This window comes from Echinops telfairi, unplaced genomic scaffold (genome assembly GCF_000313985.2).
Source record: "Echinops telfairi isolate 266 unplaced genomic scaffold, ASM31398v2 ScPeMD7_1;HRSCAF=3_0, whole genome shotgun sequence".
Classification (NCBI taxonomy): domain Eukaryota; kingdom Metazoa; phylum Chordata; class Mammalia; order Afrosoricida; family Tenrecidae; genus Echinops; species Echinops telfairi.
This window is the reverse complement of record NW_022103896.1, coordinates 7849135-7873847: the sequence shown is the minus strand read 5'-3', so window position 1 is coordinate 7873847 and position 24713 is coordinate 7849135. Positions and strand designations below refer to the sequence as shown.

Genomic DNA, 24713 nt, shown 5'->3' with positions numbered 1-24713 from the left:
AGAAGTCATCCCTCACCCTTACTCAGTGGAGGAAGTCACCCCCACCTTTACCCAATGGGAGAGTCACCCTTACCCAAACCGGTGGAGGACTCCAGGAAGCATTTCAGCCAGCTGGTCCATGGAGGGGTACACGTACCTAGGGAAGGTGTAAAGAGGCAATCAGCTAGTCAAGTCCCGGTGGGAGTGGACAGTCCACCCAGAAATGGACTGAAGGGAGAGAGCATGAAACAACCCCACCTGCACCCGGACTCCAAGTCTAGTCTCCCTTGAGACCCTCACTCAGGCACCCACAGCATCCACAGTACTACAGCACCCAGGAAGCCCCCACCAGGAGGTGACATACCCCCACTCCATCCCTAACTCTCCTCCTTTTATTGTTTATTGATTGAGGTTTCTGGGTGGTGCAGAGTTCATGTGTTTAGCTTCTCACCAGCAAGTTGGAGGTTCAATCCCACCCAGAGCACCTTGGGAGAAAGCCCTGACAATCAACTCTCACAAGGATCAGCCACTGAAGACCCCTGTGTGCCCAGCTCTGTCCAACCTTTTATACAGGGCTTCTTGAGGTGGGGGCCAGTCCAATGGCAACTGGATTTTCTTGCTGAAGATGGATTCCTAGACCTACACTAAGCTCCCATAATCCCCGAAATATCAGCCGGTCACTCGTCCTTCCTAGTACAGACTACAAATTCCACTGAGGCTGAGCCAGGAGTGGTGTGGCTCTACGGGGGTTTGAACCCGGGTCTCATGTGGGGTGGAGACTTCAAAGCCCTCCTTCTCACAACCCCATTGCTCTCAGAGCAGGCCCCTCTTTCAGCTCTCCCTGATGCCCTCCCTGGGGGTAGCCCCACCCCACCCCAATCTCTTTAGGAGCCCTAGTGGTACATAGGTAATCATGAGGCATTCATCAAAAAGTCAGTGGTTCAAACCCACCAGCTACTCTGCAGAAGATGCGGCAGTTGGCTTGATAAAGAAGATAACCTTGGGAGCCCCATGGGCATCTCTGCTCGGCCCCACAGGGTCACTATGAGGTAGAATGAACTTGACAGCAGTGGATCCCTCCCCCTTTCTCCCCTTCCCATCTCCTCAGGAGGAACCCAAACAACATTGTCCTTGTGCCCAAGGTCACAGCAAGGGACTTTCCCGTGGGACTTTGAACCCTGTTTTAGCAAAGCAGGTGCACAAAGCGTGCTGGGGAAAGCCTCCTGTAATCGCCCGCTCACAGGCCCCTATTAATGAAGGCAGCCTGGGGGACAGGGGTTTCCCTGAGTGGCACACATAGCCAGCACTCCCTCAGCTGCTAAAGGTAAACCTGGCAGCTTGAATCCACACAGTGGGTCCACTGGAGAAAGGCCTGGCACTCTTGGCTGTAAGAGGACACCTGTAGAGCTCGGTTCTCCTCTAACTGGAGTAAGCTGGCGTGGTAGCGGCAGGTGGGACAGCGGGATGCTTGGAAACAAGAGAGAGATGGCCCCACAGCCTGGTGGAGATGATCCCCACAACACTGCCATCAGGGCAAGTCCAACTCACAGAGACCCTACAGGACAGGGTAGAACTGGCCCTGGTAACTCTCTTAAGGAGTAAAAAGCCTCATCTTTCTCCCTCGGAGCAGCTGATAGCTTTGAATTGCTGACCCTGAGGTTACAGCCCAGCGTGTAACCACTAGGCCACTGGAGCTCCTTGACAGATGGTTGATATCCATGAAGGATTCACACGAGAAAGCTTCAACTGGGGAACGCATTGCGACATAGCTTTTTATCACCATTCACACAATGACCACACAGTTAGTCTAATGCCTCCACTGTTGCCCACGCTGCCTGGCTTTCCTCCTCCCCTGGGCTCCCTGGGACCCCGCCCCTTACCCCATGGGGAAGGAGGCGGCGCTGTCCTGCTGGCCGGGGGCATCCACGTGGCAGACAGCAAAGTGCTGGGTGACCTCCTGCATGTCTTCGGAGTTGAAGAGGGGGTTGTAGCAGGTTTTGTCTGGATGAGGAGACAAGGGGGAGCATGCTACACCCACTCACAGCGGCCCTCTCTGGAGAGCAGTCTCGCACGGTCCCCCTACCCAGCTATCCCTGGGCTGCCCAGGCTACAAATCTTCACGGAAGCAGCCTGCCTCCTGGTTCCGCCGAGGAGTGGTGGGTGAGCTCAAGCCACCCACCTTCTCATTAGCAGCCCAATGCTCAAGCAGCTGTGCCACCAAGGCTCCTTCAGGAGGTTACTTGGGAGCCAAGATTTGGTTGTTGTTGTTGTGCTTTTGTTCCTTAGGGGGGTGTTGAGGGGGAGGGGAATGGACAGGAGAGAATGTGGGCAGCCCCTCTGTAGCCCTGCCCCATGTTCTCGGGAGATAAAGGTCAGACTATAGAGCGGAGTGGGTGCATGAGGAGAGGTGGTCAGCAGACACGAGGACCAGACGTCGGACTCCCAGTGGGGGCCTTCCAGTCAATAGTGGCCCCGAAGGCCTTGGGGAAGCTGGGACCCTCCCCATAAGGACTATTAGGGTGGTCCTGCTCCAGCCTGTAGGGTCACCATGGGTCCTAATGGATCCGATGGCAATGGCTTGATGTCTGGGATTTCACTCTGTGATGGATTCTAAAAAGCAGGAAAGGGGGTACGGGAGAACACCTGGATCATCTTAAGGATTTGCTGCCAAATGTTCACGGCAGCCTTATTCCTAACAACGAGAGGTAGAAGCCGCTGCGGCCACACTGATGGAAGGATGCACACGACTCAGCTCTGCAGCGTGCTGCCACACAATGGATACGTCCAGGCAGTGGCCCACGGTGACCAGAATGGAGGGGGGATGGGGAGGTGTCAGGTGGCACCTACACATCGGAGGGTTTCTGTGTGGAGTGTTGACAATGTCCTGAAGCTGACAGCAGTGGTTGACTGCCCTGTGAACACCCTGAAGTCACCGAGCTGCTTACTTAATTTAAACAAAAACACACAACCCCTCTCATGGACAGACAGCCTCTGACACACAGACAGTTCTAAGCCTCCGGACATGACGTTCCTGATTCATCCCATCGGTGGCTGGGACTCCTCCCAGATGAGGCAGCTAGTGAACCTCGCTGCCACCCCCTCCACCCCCCTCCCCATGCAATCCTTCAATCTCACACTCCCCAGCCTACCCCTGCCACTCCCTTCACACCCCTTCTCCATCTGCCCCCTGCCCCCACATCCCCTCCAACCAGGGGCCGTGTCTCCTGGGAACTCACGGTTCATGCCGATGTCATGGTACGTGAGGATGACGGGCCGGTTCCCCTTGGGGGTCCCACACAGCGTGACGTGAATGGTGCCGAATAAAGTCTCCAGGTCCTGCTCCTACAGAGAGACGGGCCTTGTTGGAAGGGCTGTGGGGACAGGTCAGTGTGCTCTTGCTGGGCTCCCAGAGCACTCGGGGTACACTTCTCATTGACCATGGGGAGAGCTCCCGGGACCAGGCAGAAGAGTTTCACCAGGAAGCAGAAGGCAGGCACCCAGCTTGGACTCACAAGGCAGGCCCAACCCGGGAGCCCTCTCTGCACAGGGCCATCTTCTCCATCTGGCCTATCATGCATGCCCTGCCCTGTGCCTTGCCTGTCCCACAAGGGACCCTAACTGCGAGGGACATTTGTTGGGTCGAGGCTGCCCAGAATCCATTCCCTGGTCCAAGAACACTGCCTCTTTCCTTTGCAATCTGCCTCACTGCCTCCCTCGGTCCCACAAGCCCCTTGATCCTTCCACATGCTCCCCGGGGCTGATCACCCACAGATCTACAGGGTCAGGGGAGGGCTCGTGAGATGGGCTATGGCAGCCAGAGCCCACCCAGATGCGCTTCTAGCTGTCCAGGAGTAGACGATGCTCAATCTAGCCGGGAAGGAGGGCTGGAGCAACAGCAGCAGCTACTTTGTGCTCATGGGGCACGGGCCTGTCTGAAAATACCAGCTCAGAGAGAGAAAAACCAAGAAAAGAGGACTTGGTCGTGATTCCAACCAACACCTGGGGGTTTCAGGGGCCAACAGGTACCACACTCCCACTTCATGCAGGCTGAGTGACGTAACCCACTCCTGGCGTGAAGACTCCTGACACCACATCCTCCTTCTCTCCTGCCCTCCTTCCCAGAAGGGCTTTTCCTGGCCAAGGCCAGTTCCCCGGGCTGTGAGGCTGAGCTGGTCACTCAGCCAGGCACTCCTGTCTCTGTTCCACGGTGCTGGCCTCTCTTGGGTGACTTTTCAAGGACCGAGAAGCCAGAATCCTCAGTTCCTTCCATCCGACACGCCGCCTCACCAGGGACCACGTCCTCACTGCCATGCCACCCCTTCTGAGCCCATCACCTGCAGGCACACCTGTACCTTCAGACCCCACCCACTCCCCCACACCTGTGTCTCTCGAGGTCCCTGGGAGCATCCAGGAGCAAGAATACTCATCCAGCTCTTTCCACGCTTGATGGCAGAGACCTCCCCTCTATGGTGGCGCCCTCCTGGCCCTCCCCCCGGGCTCATGTGGGAGAAGCTGCTGGGACCTGCCTTTACATACCCTTTCACCTTCCACCCAGGTGTGTCACCGTCCCTCCCAGCCGTCGTGAGAGTCCTGCCAAGGGTAGGTGACGCCAGTTGGCAGACATGGTAATCAAGTCAGCCACTCGCTCGGGTCCCGGGTTCCTTAACACACTTGGCTGCTAACCAAAGTTAGAGCTTCGAATCCTCCGGGAGGAGTCCAGAAAACAGACTTCTGAATTCTCAGTCTTTGGAAACCCTAGCAAGGGTACTTCTACTCGGACAGCCACGGGGTCGTCACAAGCCGGAGTGGCAGCTGCAGCCAGCTTCGCAGGGACCCCCGTTCAGGAGCTGGGAGGTGGCACCCACTCCCACCCTCCTCACTGGCTCTAATGGCTTCTGAGCATTCACCTCAGGAGGTCACCGTGGGTCAGCATGCGACATTTCTTTCACAAAGAGTGACTGAGGCATCTGAGAAAGTGGGGAAGGCTCTGGGAGATGTGGAGCCGGAACCCAGAAGCCAGCGAGAATGTAAGCTCTGCCAGTCACTGCCGCCTACACAGGGAGAAGGCCAATGCTGGCAACCTCCATGAAGGTGGTGTGGAGGTGGGGGTAGGGGACCCTACTCAGCAGCCTTGCCTGGCTGTCATCACACAGGACCAGCCCCCACCCTGCCCACCTGCTCATCACACAGGACCAATCCTCGCTATGCCTACCTGCCCCACAGCCTACCTGCCTGGCTGTCATCACATAGGACCACCCCCCCTCCCCCACCTACCTGCCTGGCTCCCATCACACAGGTGCCTTCCCACTTTCCAGGTGCCTCCTTCGGGTTGTGGAAGAGCAGCAGCCAGCTTTCAACCAGAGTCTGCCAGGGACCCCTGCCCTCACTCTGAGGACCCCTACAGCAAGCACCTGAAACTCCCCGGGGGCACATGGGAAGTGGAGCACTCAGAAGGGTGCATCTCTGGCCTCCCCTGGGACTACTAGTGCCCCTTCCCATGGTCAAGGGCCGAACCAACCCCAGCGTGGAGGTCTAATCACAGAACAAGATCCCTGGGACACAGAGCTGGCTCCGGCCTGCCCCACCCTCCTTCCCCTTAGCAAGTGCTGGAAAAATCCAGAAGTCGGGGTGCTGGATCAGCTCCCCTTGGGCCCCCAGTCATCTGCAGGGCCAGCCTGGCTCTGACTCTCGGCAGAAACAACAGTCTATTGTGGGCTCCACAGTCTCTATTGTTCCCTCAGGCTCGCTGGCCCCATCACCCCAGCTGACCACGCTGGCACTCTCCAAAAAATAGATGCCCACCTGCCAGGCAGGGCTCCCCACTGGCCTGTAAACCCAGGGTTCAGGCCCTTCTTCTGCATTCTGCACCCCCGTGGGTCAATCTGGAACCTAGTCCCAGGCAGCGAGGGGGCTGGTGGTCAGCATTTGGGGCAGAAGGTGTTAATGGGGCCAGCTGGCAGCAGTCTGTTCTCTCTTTAGACGCACACACAACCCCCATGAGGTCACTTCTGTCCATCGTTACAGGTGAGGAAACAGGCCCAGAGAGGCTCAGGAACCTGCCCAAGGCCACACAGCTGGACTGGCAGAGCAGGATCTGAAGGCGGGCAGCAGAGAGCAAAAGCCTGTGGTCTTCAGCCCCCTGCTCTACACTCCGTGGGAGGTGTGGCATCAAGAAAGGGTGAACCAACCTCGGAGGGGGGCGAGAGTGGTCTGTGACCCTAGCTTTCTTGCTGCCCCTCAGACAGCGCTTTCCCGGGGAGGCCCATCCCTCACGGAGTCCAGGTTCACTTGTCTATAGTACGGCCAGGGATAACCACACACCTGCTGAGTGACCGCCTGGGGAGAGGTTGGCCCTGCAGCCACAGTGTCCGCCTCAGGAGAGGCTTTCTGACACACAGTCCACTAGGTTTCCAGCTGGGAAAACGGCCGACTGCCACCAACGTCAATCGCTCCTGGCGGCCTGGGAGCTTTCTCCTGGACTACAGCAGCCCAGCGGCTTGTTGTCTGCTCCAGGTCAGCGGTTCGAACCCCCTCAGTGGCTCCAAGGGAGAAAGGGGCGGCGGTCTGCTCCCATAAAGATTTACAGTTTTGGAAACCCTCTGGGACGGTTCCCCTCGGTCCTGCAAGGGATGCTGGGAGGCGGGAAGTGTTTTCTTGCCGTTGCTTTTGTTGACATGGCAGACTCCTGGGCTACGTCCCAAACGTGTCCTCTTCTCTTCTTCTTTTCAAAACACAAAAATCTAATTTTAAGCCAAGTACTAAATTCTCCCTTCCCAGACTTCCTTGCAGCCCAGGACGAGTGGGAGATGCAGGCCTTGAAGGAGGATTTCTTTAAAGGGCCACACCGGGCTTTTTTTGATTTCCGTCTCCCCCCCTGGCATCCACCTGGAACATGGCTAAGATGCTTGGGGCTCCAGCGGTCATCGCACAACAGTGAGGACAACAGCTCCAGGCTCAGGCTGACTGTGAGCCGGCAGGAATCTGGGGCTGGGGACAGCCATGGCCAGTTGTACTGGGGCTTCCGGGCTCATGAGGAGCAAACACGTACCTCTTAGGGTCATCAGGGGTCCCTGGATAAAGCAGGCCCACAGGGTAATTGAAAGACTGGTTGTTCGAGTCTACCCAGAGGCCCCTCTGAGGAAAAGCCTGGTGACCCACTTCTGCAAAATTGATGCCAACTCACAGTGACCCTATAGGATGGGGGTAGAACAGTCCCTGTGGGCTATGAGACTGTAACTCTTTACAGGAGCACACAAAACCTCCTCTTTCTCCGGAGGAGCAGCTGGTGGTTTCAAACTGCTAACTTTGAGGGTTGCAGCCCAATGCATAACCTCTACGCCTCCAGGGCTCCTACTGAAAGTTCTAGGGTACATCATTCTACTCTGAAACACAACGGGGCGGTGGGGGGAACAGGAGTCAGAATGGACTCAATAGGTACAGTGGGTGGAGCGACCTTACTCAAGCCTATTGATAAACTGGCCGTGTAACCTTGTCCAAGTGCTAAGCCTTCTCGAACACTCTTTGTGCTAGAGAAGGTCTGTCCTCGGAGGAGACCAGCAAGCCCCCCTGCTCCAGAAAGGCTGCGGCTAGACGTCGAACCGCAGGCAGCAGCGGGCCGCTCCACAGCGAATTAAAGACGATCACCACGAAGCCACAAGGGCCAGCTTGCCTGACCCAGGCCTCTGGGGACCAGATGCCTCAGCCTCCTCCTTAATCCCCCACTCCCAGCAGGCTCGGGACACAATAAAAGACTTGACTGGTAAGAGGATGACACAGTTAGAGACTATAAGCCGGCCACTTAGAGTCCAGCTTCCTGTGGCCAGAGGGGGTGGGGGAACACTCTAGAGAGTAGCCCTCCGTCTTGGCGCATCGGACGTAGCCTCAGACCTAGCCTATGAGGCAGCAGAAGCCAGCTCCCAGCCCAACCAATACCTTTGTGGAACACAAAGAGTTCTCCCCCACTCCCATCTTGGCTATGGTCTATCCTTACAGGGGGCAGGAGTGGGGGGCAGGGGGAGGCGTGTCTGTGCTTTTGACCCTAGAGCTGAGTGTGTGTGCGAGGCACACAGCAGGACACACACTGTTTCTCCTGAGCAAACACCACCCAGCCAGGAGGGGGCCCAGAGTTGGGAGGGGGGGCGGGGCGGGCAATGATAAAAGCCCACTACAGAGGCTGCATGCCAGGATGTGGCTGTGGCTTGTTGGTGGGCATGAATGAGTTGTTATTGACTCCGCATAGCCCCGGGAGACAGCACAATGCTGCCCCCGCCCACCCTTGGGATCTTCTCGGCCGCCAGGTTTATGAAATCCGATCCCCAGGTCTTCCCCCACATTGCTGCTGGGTGGGTGCCCCTGGGAACTAAGGAACTACACCGCAGCCCTGGGGTTGCCACATGCCCCCGCCCTCACCACGCCCCCCTCCCCTGCAAGATCTAGAGCAGCGGTTCTCAACCTGTGGGTCACAACCCCTTTGGGGGTCCAATGACCCTTTCACAGGGTCACCCGATTCATACCAGTAGCAACATTATAGTTATGAAGTAGCAATGAAAATAACTGTATGGTTGGGTCACCACAACATGAGGGCTGTATGAAAGGGTGGTGGCATTAGGCAGGTTGAGAACCACTGATCTTGGAAGATCTTGGAGGTCAGACTGGACCTGTGGCCACTCCTCTCATTTCTCGGGCCTCTTTTCTGGGGTCTCCGCATCGAGATGTAAGAAGAGGAGGAATTCAGCAGGGCGTCTGCCTGGCTGCTCCCTTTCTGTAGCAGTGTCAACATAGGGGCCTGACCCAGTTCAGATGGGTCCCTGGGGACACCCCCCCTGCCCCTGGGGCAGTGAGCGTCCCTCTAGCCCTCCCTGCTCCCATGGAGGGCACCAACCAGGCTCATTTCCCAAGGTCTCCTGTCATGCTGACCCAGATGAGAGGCCACGCCATCTGTCCCTGGAATGCTATAAGACCCCCTCCAACACCCCACCCCACCCCCGTCAGCTTTGCTGGAAAGTGGGGCAAGGCGGGGCAGGGGTAGTAGGAAGTGGCCAGCTGAAGACCTCTGAGCCTCTGGGCTCTGCCCACTTTCAGCCAGGCGGGCATGGGAACAAGAAGCAATCAGAGAAAGGGTACTGTTGGCATCTCCCAAGTGCTGGTCTGCATCCAGGGGCAGGGAAAATGCCCCACAGCTGAACCACACCAGGCTGGCAGTGGGGAGGAGACCTCAGAGGCTAGGCCATGCCCACCAGCCCCCGCTCCGCCCGGGGTGACATCAGCTCCTTCCCAGAGAGCCCAAGGGAGCACACAAACACAGCTTCCCATGGAAACCAAATCAGATCAGTCACCCAAAGAAGAAGCAGTGCTCAGCTCAAATGAATCCAGTAGGCAAGGCGGCCCTCGGAGGGAGGGAGTTTGGGCAGCAGCCCTTCAACCAGGGATGTGAGGACCGAGCCCGGCTTTGTCATCCTTCCTGCGCCCTGTGGTGCCCAACCTCTCTAGGCTTGCATCTGCAGTCTACGATGAGGATAGTCTCAGGTGCCCCCCAACAGCAGGGATGGGCCCCATCCAGCCTGCAGACCACAGCAGACCCTCGAAGTCATCAATACCAGCTAGCATGGCACAGCTGGCCAAAGAGAAGCAGTTCGAGCCAGCATAGGAGCTCGCTGTCAACTCATAGTGACCCGACAGGACAAGGCAGAACTGCCCCTGTGGGTTTCCAAGACTGTCACTCTTGACGGGAGTTGAAAGCCTCGTCTTTCTCCTGAGGAGCAGCTGGTGGTTTTGAACTGTTGACCTTGTGGATTGAAGGCCAATGCTTGAGTTAATTAAATGTTTGGATAATCTGACCCAAGAAGGATGTTTATAAATCTCTAAACATCCCTTGGCAGAAGAAAGGTTCCCCACCCCTGCCCTTCAGGGTCATGGGGAGAAGATGTCAGAGGGCTTGGGGGTGTTCCTGGGCCCCAGAGATGGCCACTGTGAAGAGTTCCAGTAGGACTGCCTGGCCTGTCCTCCTGGTCCATCCCAGGCTGCATCCCAGGCCGAAACGTGTTCAGCTTCACAGCAGCCTCCCTGACAGACAGGGTGGTGTCTGCACTTCCAGAAATGGTCCTGGCTCCTCCCACAGGGAGGAGGATTGTACCTCCGCCTCTTGCAGGTCCTGAACATCACAGAACCTGACCACGCCCTGACCAGGAAGCAGAGACCATGGTGGACAAACCTACACCCCTTCCCCGTCTCCATGCCCTTCTGCGGCCTCAGATGCAACTTTCTTCTCTCGGGCTTTCAACCTCGCTACCTGAAGCCCTGACGGCACTGACTGGCAAGCACTGGGCTGCTAACCTCAAAGTCGGAGGTTCAAACCCACCAGCCGCACCTCAGGAGAAAGACGAGGATGTCTGTTCTCATAAAAATGTGCGGCCTCAGAAACCCCATGCAGAGTTTCCCTGAGTCAGAATCAACTTGATGGCAGCGAGTTTTTGTTGTGCTGTGTTTTTTCAACCTGGACCAGGAGATCTAGTTACATCTGCCAACTTGCATAGTCCTGGGATGCTGGCCAAAGAAAATAAGCTGGAATCCCAAATACTCCCCCACATTTTCTCCTCACCAAGTTGGCAAACATCAGCACACAGAACCTTCAGCTGAGCCTGGCTAATGCATCTCAGGGCTGCCCTGTCCAGCCCATATTCTGTAGGCTCCAGAACTTTTCTGGACAGGTGTGGTGCAGGGGCCTGAGAGCAGCTGGCAAGACCACTCAAGCCCAGCCCCCATTTATGGACCCTATAGCCTCACTGGAGCCAAGGCACACAGCACCCAGGGGAACAAGATAAGGCCACAGAGCCATCTGCCCCAGCTGCCCTGTGTCCCAGGCTCCCCCCTGCTGCGCTATACTATATCTGAAAATGTTCACCACTTTGGGGGTGGGAGGGAGGGTCTGCCTGGGTTAGGGAAAAGGCTAACATGCCAAATACTTGTCAAGAAGTAGCACAGGCCGCTTCCAATTCACAAAATGAAACGGCTCCCACATCACAGACTCAATGCCCAAAGAACTGGCAAGATGGAGCTCGTGGTGATGGGCAGCCAAGGGAGCCAGGAAACACGGCACTGCAGGCTCACCGTGGCCACGCCAGTCTAGTCCCGCTGAGCCAGAGTCCAGGGTCCCTGTGAACACTCTACTGGAGAGCCAGCCTGGCCTGGCACAAAGCAGGACCTTGGGGACTTCTGTTCTGCCTGCTGGCAGCCTCCCCCTGCCCCCGCAGGTCCATGAACAGAAAGTCACCCTATCTATGGACATTTCTCTAACGGTTACTTCCTAAGTCCATGTTTGACTAAAAGGTGGGGGGAAACAGGGACTGGCCCCCAATCTGGGGACTGCCGTTAGGAGGTGGTACAGAGTGATCACCCCACTTCCCTCCCTCCTCTGCTCCCCCACGGGGTTCCAAGCAGACCCACTTGGCCATGCGGAAGGGCCCTGGGGGGCTGGTTCTTGGTGTTGCTTGTCCAGCGACTGGCCAGCTCCTGCTTTCTGGCCCAAACCCACAACAACTGACACTGTTCCGCCTGGGCTGTGGGAAACCAACTGAGACCACTTCCTCCCGCCCTGTCCCCAGGGGTTTCGGCGTTGGGTTCTTTAAGGCGGGGGGGAGGAGGGGGGGGGAGGGGGGGGGGGGGGGGGCGGGCCGGGGAGTTGGGGGAGAGAGACCACATCCTTTACTTGCCTGCACGTCGAACTCCTGCAGGAGGCCGGTGATGGTCTGTGAAGAGACAAGAAGGCTAGTCAGCGGTCCCGTTTCCTGGGACGGGCCCTTCTCTGAGGCCCGAGTCCATCTCTGCACCTGTGGGGTCCCTCGAATACCAACAGAGACGGTGAGCTGAGAATGGCAGCCCCGTGTTAGCAGAGCGGACACTTGGGCCGGTCTTTTCCAGCCTCGAAGGTGGGGAACAAAGATCAGATGGTCTAAGATGACCACCAGCTTGAGAGCTGCCCTCCCTGGCCATGTCACGGTCCTCCATATACCTTTTCCCGTGGCTGCCCAGGTTTTGGATTGAGGTCCAGTCAGGCGTGAACTGCCCATGGACAGCTTGGGTTGGGCACCTTGCTTGCCTCACCAGTTCCAGCTTGGATGCTCTCTTGTTGTTGGAGACAGCTGTGTGAAGCTGAAGGGTTGGGGTCAGGGGTCGCAGGCAGGATGTGCACCCGGGTGGTCTGGCCTCAACCACTACACTATGGGTGAGGAGGCCCGTGGGAAGCGGGTTGCATGTGGCCTGTCCTGGTACCATCCAGAGGAGGCTGGGGCTTGGAGGACTTCTAGTCCGACATCCTCCCATTATAAGCCTGAGCAGTGAGGGGAGGGGCAGAGCCAGAGAGGAGGCTCAGGGAACCGGCCCGCAGTCTCTTGGTTCAAAAGGGCAGGCCAAGACTTGGACTGGCACCTGCCCTTCCTCTTCTGCAGTCCTGGTCAAGGGGACCTACTGGAAACAAGGGCACGGTGGGCGCATGTGTGTGAGCGTGCGCATGTGCACGCACGTGTGTTATGACGGGACATGACAGGAGCGTCTCCACTCACCTCCCCTTTTTCCACCAAAGGCTTCACCTCGGCGAGGTCCACGTCGTGCATGTCCCGATTCATGTCGTCCCTGCTTATCACCTGCCTGTGGAGACCAGGGGGCATCGGTCAGACTTTGCCACTGAGAGGTGTTTCCTGAGGCCGCAAACTCGAGGCAAGCAAAGGAGACAGGTCAAAGGGCAAGGGCTGACTCTGCCCAGTGGCCCTGCATCTCGGGGCAGGGGGCCTGTCCCAGGATGACCATGGGGGCTTGCAGCAGATTTACCTGGCAGGGAAACAGGTCCATGGAGATAATGACCTTTCTCACGAAACAGACAGGTGGGACCCATACCAAGTCCCCACCCCAGGTCCAGGTCCACCTGCAAACAGGCTCCGCCCCCAAGCCCAGGCCCACCCACCACAGCAGACTCTGCTTTACCTGCCCCAAAGTCAGGCCTCCCAGATGGACCACCAGGAGGGCAGCCCACAGAGGGCCACCACAGCCACCACTTTCAGGCACATTCGGTGCTTCACCCTGCTCCTTCCTCACAACTAAGCCCAACAGGTGGGCAGCGCAGAGACTCGCCCAGCACCCTGAAACGACCCTGCTCTGGCCTGAGGAGAGGGGAGGCAAGAGGGCCAGGGTGAGCCAGGCTGGAAGGAGCAAGGTGGCAAGTGAAGAGCTAGCCCAGAGCTCAGGATGGCACCTGGGTGCTGCGGGCTGGCTCTCGGGGGTCAGGGCAGGGTGCAGGCATCTGGAGCTCCCTCTGGGACCACAGAGTGGACTGACTGTGCTTTGTCAACCCCCCTCAAATGGCGGTCGTGACCCCTCGTGGGGTCGAGTAACTGGATGTGGGGAGTCACGCACAATCTGGCAATAGTAAGCGTTTTCTGAAGAACAAGGACCACAATTTAATTCAAAACCAAAGGCACCATGAATCTGAGGTGCTTCCAGCAGCACTTGCCTGGGATCGGAATTTCTTGGGAGAAAAAGGGGAAAATGTTGAAAAAGCCTACTTCCATCAGGTGTCCACTAGGGAAATGGGATCCTCACCAGCCCCTGGGTAGGGTGCCAAGACCCCAAGCTAGGGGTCAGCGACTCTGGCTGGGCAGATTAGAACCAGGTAAGAGGTGAGTGGTGACAAGAGAAGGTGTCAGGCCAGCCCCCCAGGGCACCCCCAGACCTTGGCCGTTAGAAAACTCGATATGGAACAGCCTGGCTTAGCCACCTCCCAAACTCTCACTGCCGCCCAGTCCTTTCCAACTCACAGCGGCCCTACGGGACAGGTACAACTGGCCTTGAAGGTTTTCTGAAGCTGTAGCTCTCTATCAGAGTAGAAAGCCTTGTCTTTCTCCCGAAGGGTGGCTGGTGGTTTTGAACTGCTGGCCTTTTGGATTGCAACCAGCTTATAACCCCTATACCACCCAGGACCTATCCAAGTAACATCCACAGAAATCACCCTTTGTGCTCAGTTCCTGAGACAGGATCTCTTAAAAAGCAAAAACAAAGCAAACAATCCTTGGGATGTAAGTGCCTTTGCAAACCACAAACCACAACTCAACGGCAATGTCCGGTCAGGTGGTCAGGTGATCGGGCCAGAGAGACCCCCCCAGTAATCTCTCATGGTCACCTGATGGCATTGACCTCAGAAGGGAGGGCATTACATAATGAAACCCCTCTGCCTCCCCGACAAGTTCTGAGCCCAGAGACTCCCTGGGATTCCTGGCCGGCCACACTCCGGTATCCTCACTCATACAGGACAGAGTAGAACTGCCCCATGGATTCCGGAGGCTGTAGAAAGCCTCCTCTTTCTCCTTCAGAGTGGCTGGTAGTTTTGAACTTCTGACCTTATGGTTAGCAGCCCGATGCATAACCCACCGTGCCACCAGGGTTCCTGCTCTGGGACATGGAAGGCCTCAGGCCTCCCTGGGGAGCTCTTCCTTTGTGCTCTTTCCTTCAACAAACTGGAGGCACAAGGCTGGGGCTTCCCACCAGTTCTGGGAGTGGTGTCAGAGAACTTCGGAGCCAGGCCAAACCAGAGGGAGGGCGCTAGGGGTGGACTGCTGCTCCTGGCCTTACAGGCAGCACCCTGAAGGAGGAGAGAAAGCCCAGAATGTGTCACCAGCAGGCCAGGAGGGCAGTCCCTCCAAGGCTGGCACCTGGGGCCCGGCGGGCAGCCTGAAGGGCTTCTAACTTGACCTAGTCCTGGGCGGCAAGTGAGAAAAAGAGTAGCGGCCTGTCTGGCTGGTGTAGGGACTGAGTACCGAAGCGGGCGTGGGGATTTGGGGCTCATTCTGATGCTTTCCCATTAGAGGGCCCCACCGCCGCTTTGCCAAGTGGGAGCTGGCATTCTGAGATGCCCAGGATGCCATGGAGGTGCCGGCAGCTGGGGAGCAAGCACGCCAGCCCCTGCCAGCCTCTGGGATGCAGCCCGTGAGCCCACGGGACCTGACAGGGAGGCACCTCAGATGCAAGGTATCAACAGAGCTGAGTCACCTCTCACCCAAAAGCCCCCCTGTGCCACCACATGCCTTGGCCCCAGTAAGACCAGGTCCTACATGTACCTCTCTGCCAGTCTCAGGCTCCAGCTTGCTCCCCAGAAGATAACCAGCCCCACAAGCCTGTCTCTATGTTACGGGACATTCCGAAAACAAAGTCAGCCTTATAGTCTCAAACATTCCGGGGCAGTTGCCAGTCCGGAGGCAGGGGACTGAAAAGCCAAGGTCTGCTGGCCTTGCTAATTCAGCGCCTTTGAGGTCCCGAGACCCTGGCCCGTGGGACACCTCGCCTGCATTTCCCAGAGAACCTTCCAGAAACCCAGTGCCCTGGCACTGTCAACCCTGCCTGCAGCATGGGAGGTGGGCGGCTGGTGGAACTTCAGACTCCACGGGGTCCTCACACCTTCTGGGCACATGGGGTGGATGTTGGACCTCTGCCCCCGCTGAGTGGCCTCAGCCCTGTTCCTGCACTGAGTCTGCAAAGCAGGGGGTTCACCTGCCTGGTTCACACCCCTTACCAATGGACACAGATGCAGAGTGAGGCCTCAAGGCCCAGGGGGGTACCACAGGCTGGTTCAGCTTAGCAAGCACGCCCTCTGTGTCCACGCAGCTCTTGAAAGTGTAAATTGGCTTTTAAATGGCTGGAGCCCCAGGGGGGTCAAAGGGCTAACAGGCTCGGCCAGACGAAAGATCAGCGGTTCGAGCCCACCCAGGGGCACCTTGGGAGAAAAGCCTGGCAACGTGATTCCGAAAAAACAGTCTCATCAGAAACCTGATCCACAGAAGGATGGGGCGGGGCGCAACAAAGAGAAGGATTAGTAGCTACGGTACACAAAGACCTAGCTAGGGCAAGTGGAAAGGACGCCCTGAAGACCAGATGGGGCAATTACCAAAAACAAATCTGAGCCCACCCTCAAGAGCTACGTTCCAGAGAGCAATCAGCTAGGGACATGCCGAGACACTCACTGGAGACCGTGAGACAACAGTGGGCCAGGTCATCGCCACACCTCTCAGATCCACTGTTGGCGATGATGGGGGCAAAGAAGGTCACCCCCACACAGCAACCACAGGGTGGGCAATTGAACACAAGGGCTGTCTTCTCTTACAGTGAAGGAGGCTCTCACTTCTGAAACATCTATCCTAGAGAGTGAAGGGCAGAGCCCTGGTGGCACAGTGATTATCACTAAGTCGGCGGTTTGAAACCACCAGCTGCCCCTTGGAGGAAAGAGGAGGCTACCCGCTCCCATCAAGAGTGAGTCTGGGAAACCCACTTCTCCTCCCTCCTATGGGGTTGCTATGAGTCAGAATGGACTCTGTGGTCATGAGTGAGTTTCTGGGGCAGCCTACGGAGCATGTGACGCTTGGACGAAGAATAATCAATGCAGTTGGAACTGTGGTGCTGGTGGAGAATATTGAATGTACCACGGACGGCCAACAGAACAAAGCCATCTGTCAGGGAAGAAGTACAGCCAAGAGAGCTCCTTAGAGGCTAGGATGGCGAGACTCCACCCCAGGTACTTTGGACGTTGTCAGGAGAGCGCAGTCCCTGGAGAAGGACACCCTGCTTGGTAAAGTGGAGGGGCAGCGAGAGAGAGGAAGCCCCTCAACAAGATGGACTGAGAGCCGCTCCAGCAATTGGCTCAGACAACGGAACAACCGGGAGAGGCTGGAGCAGGACTAGGCGGTGTCCGGGGTGACTCAGAACACCTGACTACAAGAACAAAGGAGCAAATCTGGGGGCAAGTCTCTGGGAGCCCCGTTTCTACCAGCCGGGCCTACTCCAAGGTTCCGCGTCAGCATGTCATCAGTCTCACGAGCGTTCAGGTGTTTTCAGGATGGATCGCCACACACCTGACACTACGGTGCACACACTCATTGGTTTGCAGCTCATCCATGCTCTAGGCAAGAATGTGAGTGCCCTGTGAGTTTCTGGAGCTGTAAATCTTGATAGACGCATGCAGCCTCATCTTCGTCCCACGGAGGGTCTGGCCGGTTCGAACTACTGACTTCGCAGCCAGCAGCCCAGTTTGTACGTGTACAGTCCTGAAAGGGTGCAGCAGGAGCAGCAAGGTGGGGTAGTTCAAAACACAGTGAGAAGGGAAGTGAGCACCTGCCATTGGAACGGCGGTGCCCACATGTGCTGGGCAAAGCCGCAGCACTGCCGCTAGTAGAGAACACAGCCTCCGTGGTGCGCACCGGAGAGAAGCGCGGTCAAACCAGGCACGCCTGGATTCCCAAAGAGCCCAGAGCACTGGCTTGGGATTGCAGCTGGTGGGGACCGCTCGGCCTCTCTCTCGCTATATGATGTGATCAAGTCATTTCTTACTCCGGCCCTCAGTCTTCCCATCTGTAAAGCTTCCCCCAGGAGCCCTGGTGGCGGTGTAGTGGTTATGCAGTGGGCTGCTGATTCCCAGGTCAGCGGTTCAAAACCATCATCAACTCCGTGGGAGAAAGATGAGGCTTTCTACTCCAGTAAAGGGTTACAGTCTCAGAAACTCACAGGGGCAGTTCTACTCTGTCTGAGAGGGTCACCGTGAGTTGGAATCGACTGGATGGCAGGCAGAAAGTTTGCTCCATCGTGTGTGGCATGTGGCCGCCACAGGGTCCTTATCACACTCAGGGAAGGCAGGACTCCAGGCAGGCCACTGCCCAGCTCAGCTCTGCCTGATGGGCCCTGTGTTACTCTGGGTAGACTAGAGAAACAAAGTTCGTACACACTCATATGGTATAAGAGAGAGTTTTATATAAAGGGTAACTCTTCAATAAGCATCCAGCCCAGTCCAGTCCAAGCCTGTAAGTCCGATATTAGCCCATATGTCCGACATCGATTTACAAAGTTCTCCTCAAACTCACAAACCACAGGGAATGACATCGAATGCAGGAGGAAAGCCGAATCATGAGCGTGTCAGCATCTCAGTGCTGGCAGGGGTCTCCACATGGCTTCTCCAGCACCCAGGGCTGCATCGGGGTAGGTCCATGTGGCTTCTCCTCAGGGATGCCTCACAGGAAGTGAGCCTTGCCAGCTGAGGCTGAGAACTACTAGCTAAGGCAATTGGTCAGACCATCCGAGAGCAAGAGACCAGACAGGCGAGGCTCACCGAGCCATTTATCTCGCTGCGTTCAATTATTCCCGCATGTGTGCATTGGCCAGGTCGGCACAATAAACCTGAACTCTCACAGGCCCTGAAATGTGGACCAAGTCCCTCTCTTCCTCCCACCTCTGTCCTCCACCTGTAAGAACAGGAGCACCCCTCCCACCCCAGCAGCCTTAAGCCCACCCAGGAGGACCCACCTACACATCCTCTTTGCCAAGCCCCCGAGTGGCCGCTCAGGGAGTTGCCATCCAGCAGACCCTCACACCTGGGCCTGGGAGCTCCAGGCTCCTCCTGCCCAGGAAGATGACCAGGGATGGGTTACTGACCCCATATAAGACACCAGGTAGGAACAGCCGCACGAAAAACTGACACAGGGCTTACTGTGCCCTCGTGAGCTTTGCAGCGACCCAAGGGGCTGGGCACCACCACAGTTGCCACTTGGGAGGTGGGGAAACTGAGGCACCAGAGGCTTTCAGCAGGCTTGACCCTGGCATGGGTTCAATCAACCATAAAGGGAACAGGTAGTAAGGCTCTAAATACACAGAAATCCCTCACTTCCACCTGCATCCAGGGGATGGGCTGGGCGTGACCTTGAGACTTTGGTGTGTGTGGTGAGCTGTGGGAGTCACGTGGCCCCCCCACACCGGGCACCACCCAGCAGAAGACGAAGATGGCCGTGAGCTGGGAGAACATCGTCCACGTGGCCGCTGGGCGGTTGCTGCAGAGACAGCTGAACTGGTGCATGTTCTGCGGTGCCCCGTCTTAACAGCAAGAACAAAATAAATCAACAGATTTCCCGGAGGCCACGCGTCCAGGTCCTCCCCCCAGGAGAAGCTGTGGCACTGGCTCCCTCGAGAGGGAGGTGGGGTGGGTGCAGAGCTCTGGGGAGGGCAGGAGTAAACCCTCTCCTCTCACTCCGCACCCCAGCTAATCCACTAGCAAAGGGTGGGAGGAGGGGGTGGTGGCTAGGAAGGGGCTGTTGACAAGTCAGCACCAACTGTTATTGTCAGCAACTGGCCTAGATCCCGTCCCCTGTGTGACACATCTGGCTCCCAGCCACGTGAAGGCCGGTGTCTTTCCCCTGGACACAAGGCGCAAGGGAGGGGCGAGGGAGAGAGAGAGAGAAAGAAAAACCAGTGTGCCTCATTGGGTTAGCACAATCTCTTCCCTGAGGCAGAGACTGGGAATCTTCTGGAAAACAGTCCCATAGCTGCATCAGCCTGCAGGAAAGAAGTAGCTTAGCTCGGGGGCAGGCCCTGTGTTCCCAGCCTTCAGGGGGCACATCCTTCTTCGTGTCTTTGCCAAACAGGTTTTGAAGCCGTGTTACAAGGCAGTTCTCGGGATTTCTGGACATTGTGTTGTTTTGTTTTTTTGGCCTTTACAAAAGCAGGGCTCTGGGGATGGTGAGGAAGCTGGCCGCCCTCGTGGTCAATGTTTTCTTGTGTAATCAGCCTCATAAACAACATGAAGGCTACGCCAGACCTCCCCCAGAGCTCTCCAGTCTTGGGGAAGGGAAGTCAAGAACAGGACTCTCACCATCTGAATCACGGACACACCATTGTGTTCATTCAAACCAGCTGCATAGCGGAGGAGACCCTCTGGGCAAGAGATCCTCTGGACAGGAGGTGCTGGAGGGTTCTGGCATTTGGAGGGTCGTTTGATGTGGAGAGAATGAAGGATGGAGCAGTACTCAGAGAAGACAAATGCCAGTCCTTCCCTAGGTCAGCAAGCCACCATCTGGGGTGCTGGCTGGAGCCAGAACTGAGCGTGATCCCAGACCAGGGGGCAGGTCCAGGGTGAAAGGTTGGAACCGAGGGAGGAGGCAGTGTGGGCTCAGCGGTCCAACCAGTCCGGCCAGTGCCCATCCCTTTTGGGCTCCACACCTGGCTCTCACCCCCAGCCATGCCCTGGGGTTCCAGCTGATGGCAAACCACCATCTGAAGGTAAAGGACGGCCCTGGTGGCATTCGAGGGACTTCTGTGACTCTGGGGGACACTTGTACACAAGACTGGGGGAGTCTTCTAGTTGCTTTGTCAGGATCACACAGTCAGGGTCACCAAACGATGCCTGAAACAGCATTCCTCCACCAAACCCTTGGTCCCAGGGGTCAGGGCTGGCCACACTGACGGAATGCTTCCCCAAGGTGGCCTTACTGGCCCTACCCTCTGGGATGGCCCTCCAATCTGATGTTCTCTGATATGAGGTATGAGATAACTTTTTTTAACCAATATTGGTTGTCTACTACATACTAGGTTAAAACAAGCATGTGCATTCTATGCATGGGGGGTGGGGTGGGGGGAGCCCAAACCAAAAACATCCACTGCCATCCAGTTGATTCTGACTCAGGGCGACCCCACAGGACAAAGTAGAACTGCTCATGTGGGTTTTCAAAGCTGGACATCCTTCTGAGAGCTGAAAGCCTTATCTCACATCCTCGGACTTGAACTGCTGACCTTTGGGCTAGCAGCCCAGTCTGTAACTCACTGTGCCACTAGACCATTCCCAGGCCATCAAGTCCATTCCAACTCTTAATGACCTGATACGACAGAGTAGAGCTGTCCCTATGGGCTGCCGGGACTGAGATACTGATCGCAGGAGTAGAAAGCCTCATTTTTCTCCCAAGGAGCAGCTGGTGGGCTGGAACTACTGACCTTGGGCTCAGCAGTTCATAGTGACAGAGTAGAATTGTTTCATCGCTTCCAAACCTGTAACTGTTCATGGGCTTAAAAAGCCCCGTCTTCCTCCCTGGGGAGCAGCTGGTGGTTTTGAACTGCTGACCTTGAGGATCGCAACCCTGGTTACCCTCAAATCAACCCTGACTCATGGTACCCCTGTGGGTCAGAGAAGAGCGGGGCTTCGTGAGGTTTTCAGTGAGTGATTTCTCAGAAGCAGCCGGTCGAGCCTCTCTCCCGAGGTGTCAAGATGTGGACTCGACCCTCCAACCTTTGGGTTCCTGGTCCAGTATGCTAACTCCCCAGACACTCAGGTCCAACAGGGCCAGGAGGCAAGTAGAGATCCCAGCCCAGCGGGGCCCCGAGAGGCGGCAAAAGCCTGCCAGCCCGGCCTTGAGAGCCAGGGAGAGTTCCGTGACGGCAGAGGAGAGGGTGCCCAGCTGAGGTCCTGCATGTGGTGAGGAACTGTTGAAAGTGTGTCTTCCGTGGCTCTGGGCAGCAGGCAGCCCCGCGGGCATGTTCTCAGCTTTCTACCTGGATTCACCATTCAGCAGTGAGGAGTCCCTGGCAGTCACCCCCTGGTTGCCTCCCTGTGACCTTCCTTTCGGCCTGGTTTCTCGGGTCTCGCCAACGGGGTGTCATGGGACAGGACACCACCTTTGAGTATGGCTTACTTGGTTCAAAGCCTGACAATGCTCCCTTGTAGCCAGAGAGTAACAGGCTAGGGTCCTACCTCCTCTGGTCCTACCTCCCCTCCCTCACTTTGTTTGTCCATGGAATGGGGACACCTAGCCCAGATCAGGAACTTCTGAGATCAAAGCAGGAGATGAAAGGAAATCATAGCTCATTGAGAGAGTGAGAGATGTCCCTGCCTTGTCTCTCTGCCTGGGTGTGATTCTTTGAAGCTGGATTCTAAGAAAAATGGTAGCTTCGGGCCCTCAGGAGAGCACAGGGCCATCTTTCTTCCCAGCTCCACACAGGCTCCACTGGGCTGTAATGGCCAGCCTGCAGGGGGCAGCCTGCGGCCAGACCCAGGCCTCTGGAATGGAGCCCTTCAGAATCAGACCCTTTCCGTTCCTCTCTCAAAAACATCTGATTCACACCAGAAGGTAGACAGACAAGCAGACAGAGAGGAGGGACAGCCACATTCCACCTGGAACATTGCCTCAGTGGGAACTTCCTAAAGCTACTGGGCAGCACTGCCTTTTGACAGCGCTGGGACCCACAGGCAGGCCACCACCTGGGATCCCAGCCAAAAGACCGTGGAGACGGGTTCTGGAGAACCAAGTCTGAGCCCCTGCTAAGCCCTGGGCAGGTGGCTCCCTCTGCGTGGCCTCGGTCTATTTGTGAAACAGCTCAGGGCCACACTGTGTCCATAGAGGCCGAGCCTGGGGATGCTGCCAGTTCATCCCAGACCTTGGCAACTCCAAGGGGGGCACACGCCTTCTGTTTTGCCTTTCCAGCACAAAGGCGATGTCTACATTAACCCGTGAGGTGTGCACTGGAATTATGAAAAAGCGTGTGGATAACCAAACTAGCCCAACGTGAGCGTGATGCGGGGCTGCCAGGAACCTTCCGTTTGTTTAACACACAAACGAACAAAAACAAAAAGCAGTCTCTTTGGAGGCAAAGTACAAGAACTCTAGGTATGCCTGCTTTCTCTTTCAAGGCCTCCGGTCAAGCTTTGCAGTCGAGGAGTTCCTTCTTGCTGCGGAAGAGGACAGGGGTCCTAGGAGAGGATGCGCCCAGGTCGAGCTCAGAGTCCAGGCCTTTGCTGGCAGCCCGGCAGCCCCTGGGGTAGCCACCTGCTCACTGACAGGGCCCAGGGAAAAGGAAGGGGTGGCTCAGTTCATTCCATGGACATTTGGCACAGTGGTGAAGCGATGGGCTGCAAGGTCAGCAGTCCAAACCCACCAGCCCCTCTGTGGGCAAAAGATGAGGCTTTCTCCTTCAGTCAAGTTACAGTTATGGAAACCTACACTGCCCTAAAGGCACCCTATGAGTCAGAATCACTGAGATGGCAGTCAGTAGGTGCCAGGTGACAGGGTGAGGTGGGCGGGGCCTTTGCTGCCCTCCGGCAACTGCCATGTGACAGCTGAGCGCCTAGAGGCGCTCCTTACACCCGGGCCCAGCTCCTGCCACCCCAGTCACAGTGTGAAACTGCTCCGTAGGCTTTCCAGGTGGTTCAGCGCTGATCATCAGGCCTCTCTTCCAAGAGACCTCTAGATAATTCTCACCACTAACCTTGCGGCAGTGGCCCTGCATGCACACCAGGGGTCAGAATCTATGGAGTGGCAGCAAGGGAGGCGTAACTGGTTTGGGTTTTAGTTTCCTCGCTCCAGGCTGCCTGCCCTACCCTTGGCTCCTATGCGCCCCACCTCGGACCAGCCAGCACTGCAGTCTGTGCCCTCCCCCACTGGCTGGTGAGCCCCCTGAAGGCAGGTGGAGCCTGCAGACCATGCAGGCAGGAAGAGCCGGGGCTGCTGGGCTGTGGTCCTGAAATTGTGTCTCCAAGGAAGAACGGGGTTCAGTTTAGATGATGGCTACTTGAGTGGGGCTCAGCAGAAGGCTGCGTCCCGGATGGAGGGTGGGGGTTGCCAAAACTAGGTGTTTGGCTGCTAACCTGAAGGTTGGCAGCTTGATCCATTTGGGAATGCCTCTGCAGAAAGGCCTGCTGTCTGCTTCCCAGGGGTCACCCTCCTGAAAGCTCTCCAGGCAGTTTGACTGGGACACACAATGGACCTCCGGTCACTGGTTTAGTGGTGGGCTTAGAAGGTGGTGTGTGGATAATGGCCTTTATGCAGAGGTCCAAGCTCTCCTGCAGGACTGCTGGCAGGACACCCGCAGAAACTTGCTGGTTCCCAGTCACCCAACCAGGACCTGAGAAGCCTGTGGGCACAGGTTACTCAAAGGCACAAGGTAACTGGGGGTCACCAACAGTCAGACCACCAAAAGGGTGTTCTCCAACCTGCAGGGATCTCAGACAGAAGGACATAGACCCTACGGGGTGGGAATGATGGCCTTACTAGGGGTCATGTCACCGAGAGCCGTAAATCAACCCCACCCCCTCCTGCCTCACCTCCCTCTAGACCTCCCATCCCAGAACATGAGAACGCATGGGGCAGTACAGAGTCCAGATTTACCATCCAGTTTGCCATCAAAGGATGGTGGTGGTGGTGTTCGGTGCACCGAGTCTGTTCTGACTAAGAGCAGCTCCCACGTACAACAGGACAAAACACTGCCGGGTCCTGTGCCACCCTCACAATTGTTCCTGTGAGCATGCCCACTTTTGCAGCCACGGTGTTGTCCCTCTCGGTGTTGTCCCTCTCGTTGAGGGGCTTCCTCTTTTCCTTCACCAAACGTGGTGTCCTTTTCCTGGTCTCTCCCGGTAGCATGTCCAAAGTATGTGAGACAAAGTCTTGCCATCCTTGTTTTTAAAAAGGAGCATTCTGGCTGTACTTCTTCCAAGACAGAATCCTGGGACGTAGTAGTGGATTATACAATGGACTGCTAATTGCAAGATCAGTAGTTCAAAACCACCAGCAGCTCCGAGGGTAACAGATGAGGTTTGTAAGCCCAAGGACAGTTCTAACTGTCCTATAGGGTCGCTATGAGTGGAAATCAACTTAATGGCAATGAGTTTAGGTTTTTAAATCAAAGAATTATACGTGCTAAATATGGTGGTAAACTGCTTACGGTCACTATTTCTTAGCGTATGTGCACACCAACAATACAATTGCTGTATAAAATCGTTCTACGTTGAATGGTAACACGATTTGTGAGGACATTATTAGTAACTGAGCGGATGCTTTCGAAAACAATTGTCCGCCTTTTTCTGTCACTTCATTCTCCAAAAGAAAACAAAAACACAGGTTAACAAATTCTTCTTCCCACAATACTGTAGCTCAAACACAAGACAATGTGACAAAACG

General features: G+C 56.5%; 1 protein-coding gene across 1 annotated transcript in view; it reads right to left on the bottom strand.

Annotated features, from left to right (window-relative positions):
• NDRG1 (N-myc downstream regulated 1) overlaps nucleotides 1-24713 on the bottom strand; it is a 44561-nt gene that overhangs the window by 18042 nt on the left and 1806 nt on the right. The window contains exons 2-6 of the mRNA XM_004697383.2: nucleotides 12537-12621; nucleotides 11688-11723; nucleotides 3216-3321; nucleotides 1860-1980; nucleotides 74-136 (exon numbers count right to left, since the gene is read on the bottom strand). Of these exons, the coding sequence (XP_004697440.1) occupies nucleotides 74-136; nucleotides 1860-1980; nucleotides 3216-3321; nucleotides 11688-11723; nucleotides 12537-12599 (389 nt within the window). The 5' untranslated portion in view covers nucleotides 12600-12621. The remainder of the gene's footprint in view (nucleotides 1-73; nucleotides 137-1859; nucleotides 1981-3215; nucleotides 3322-11687; nucleotides 11724-12536; nucleotides 12622-24713) is intronic.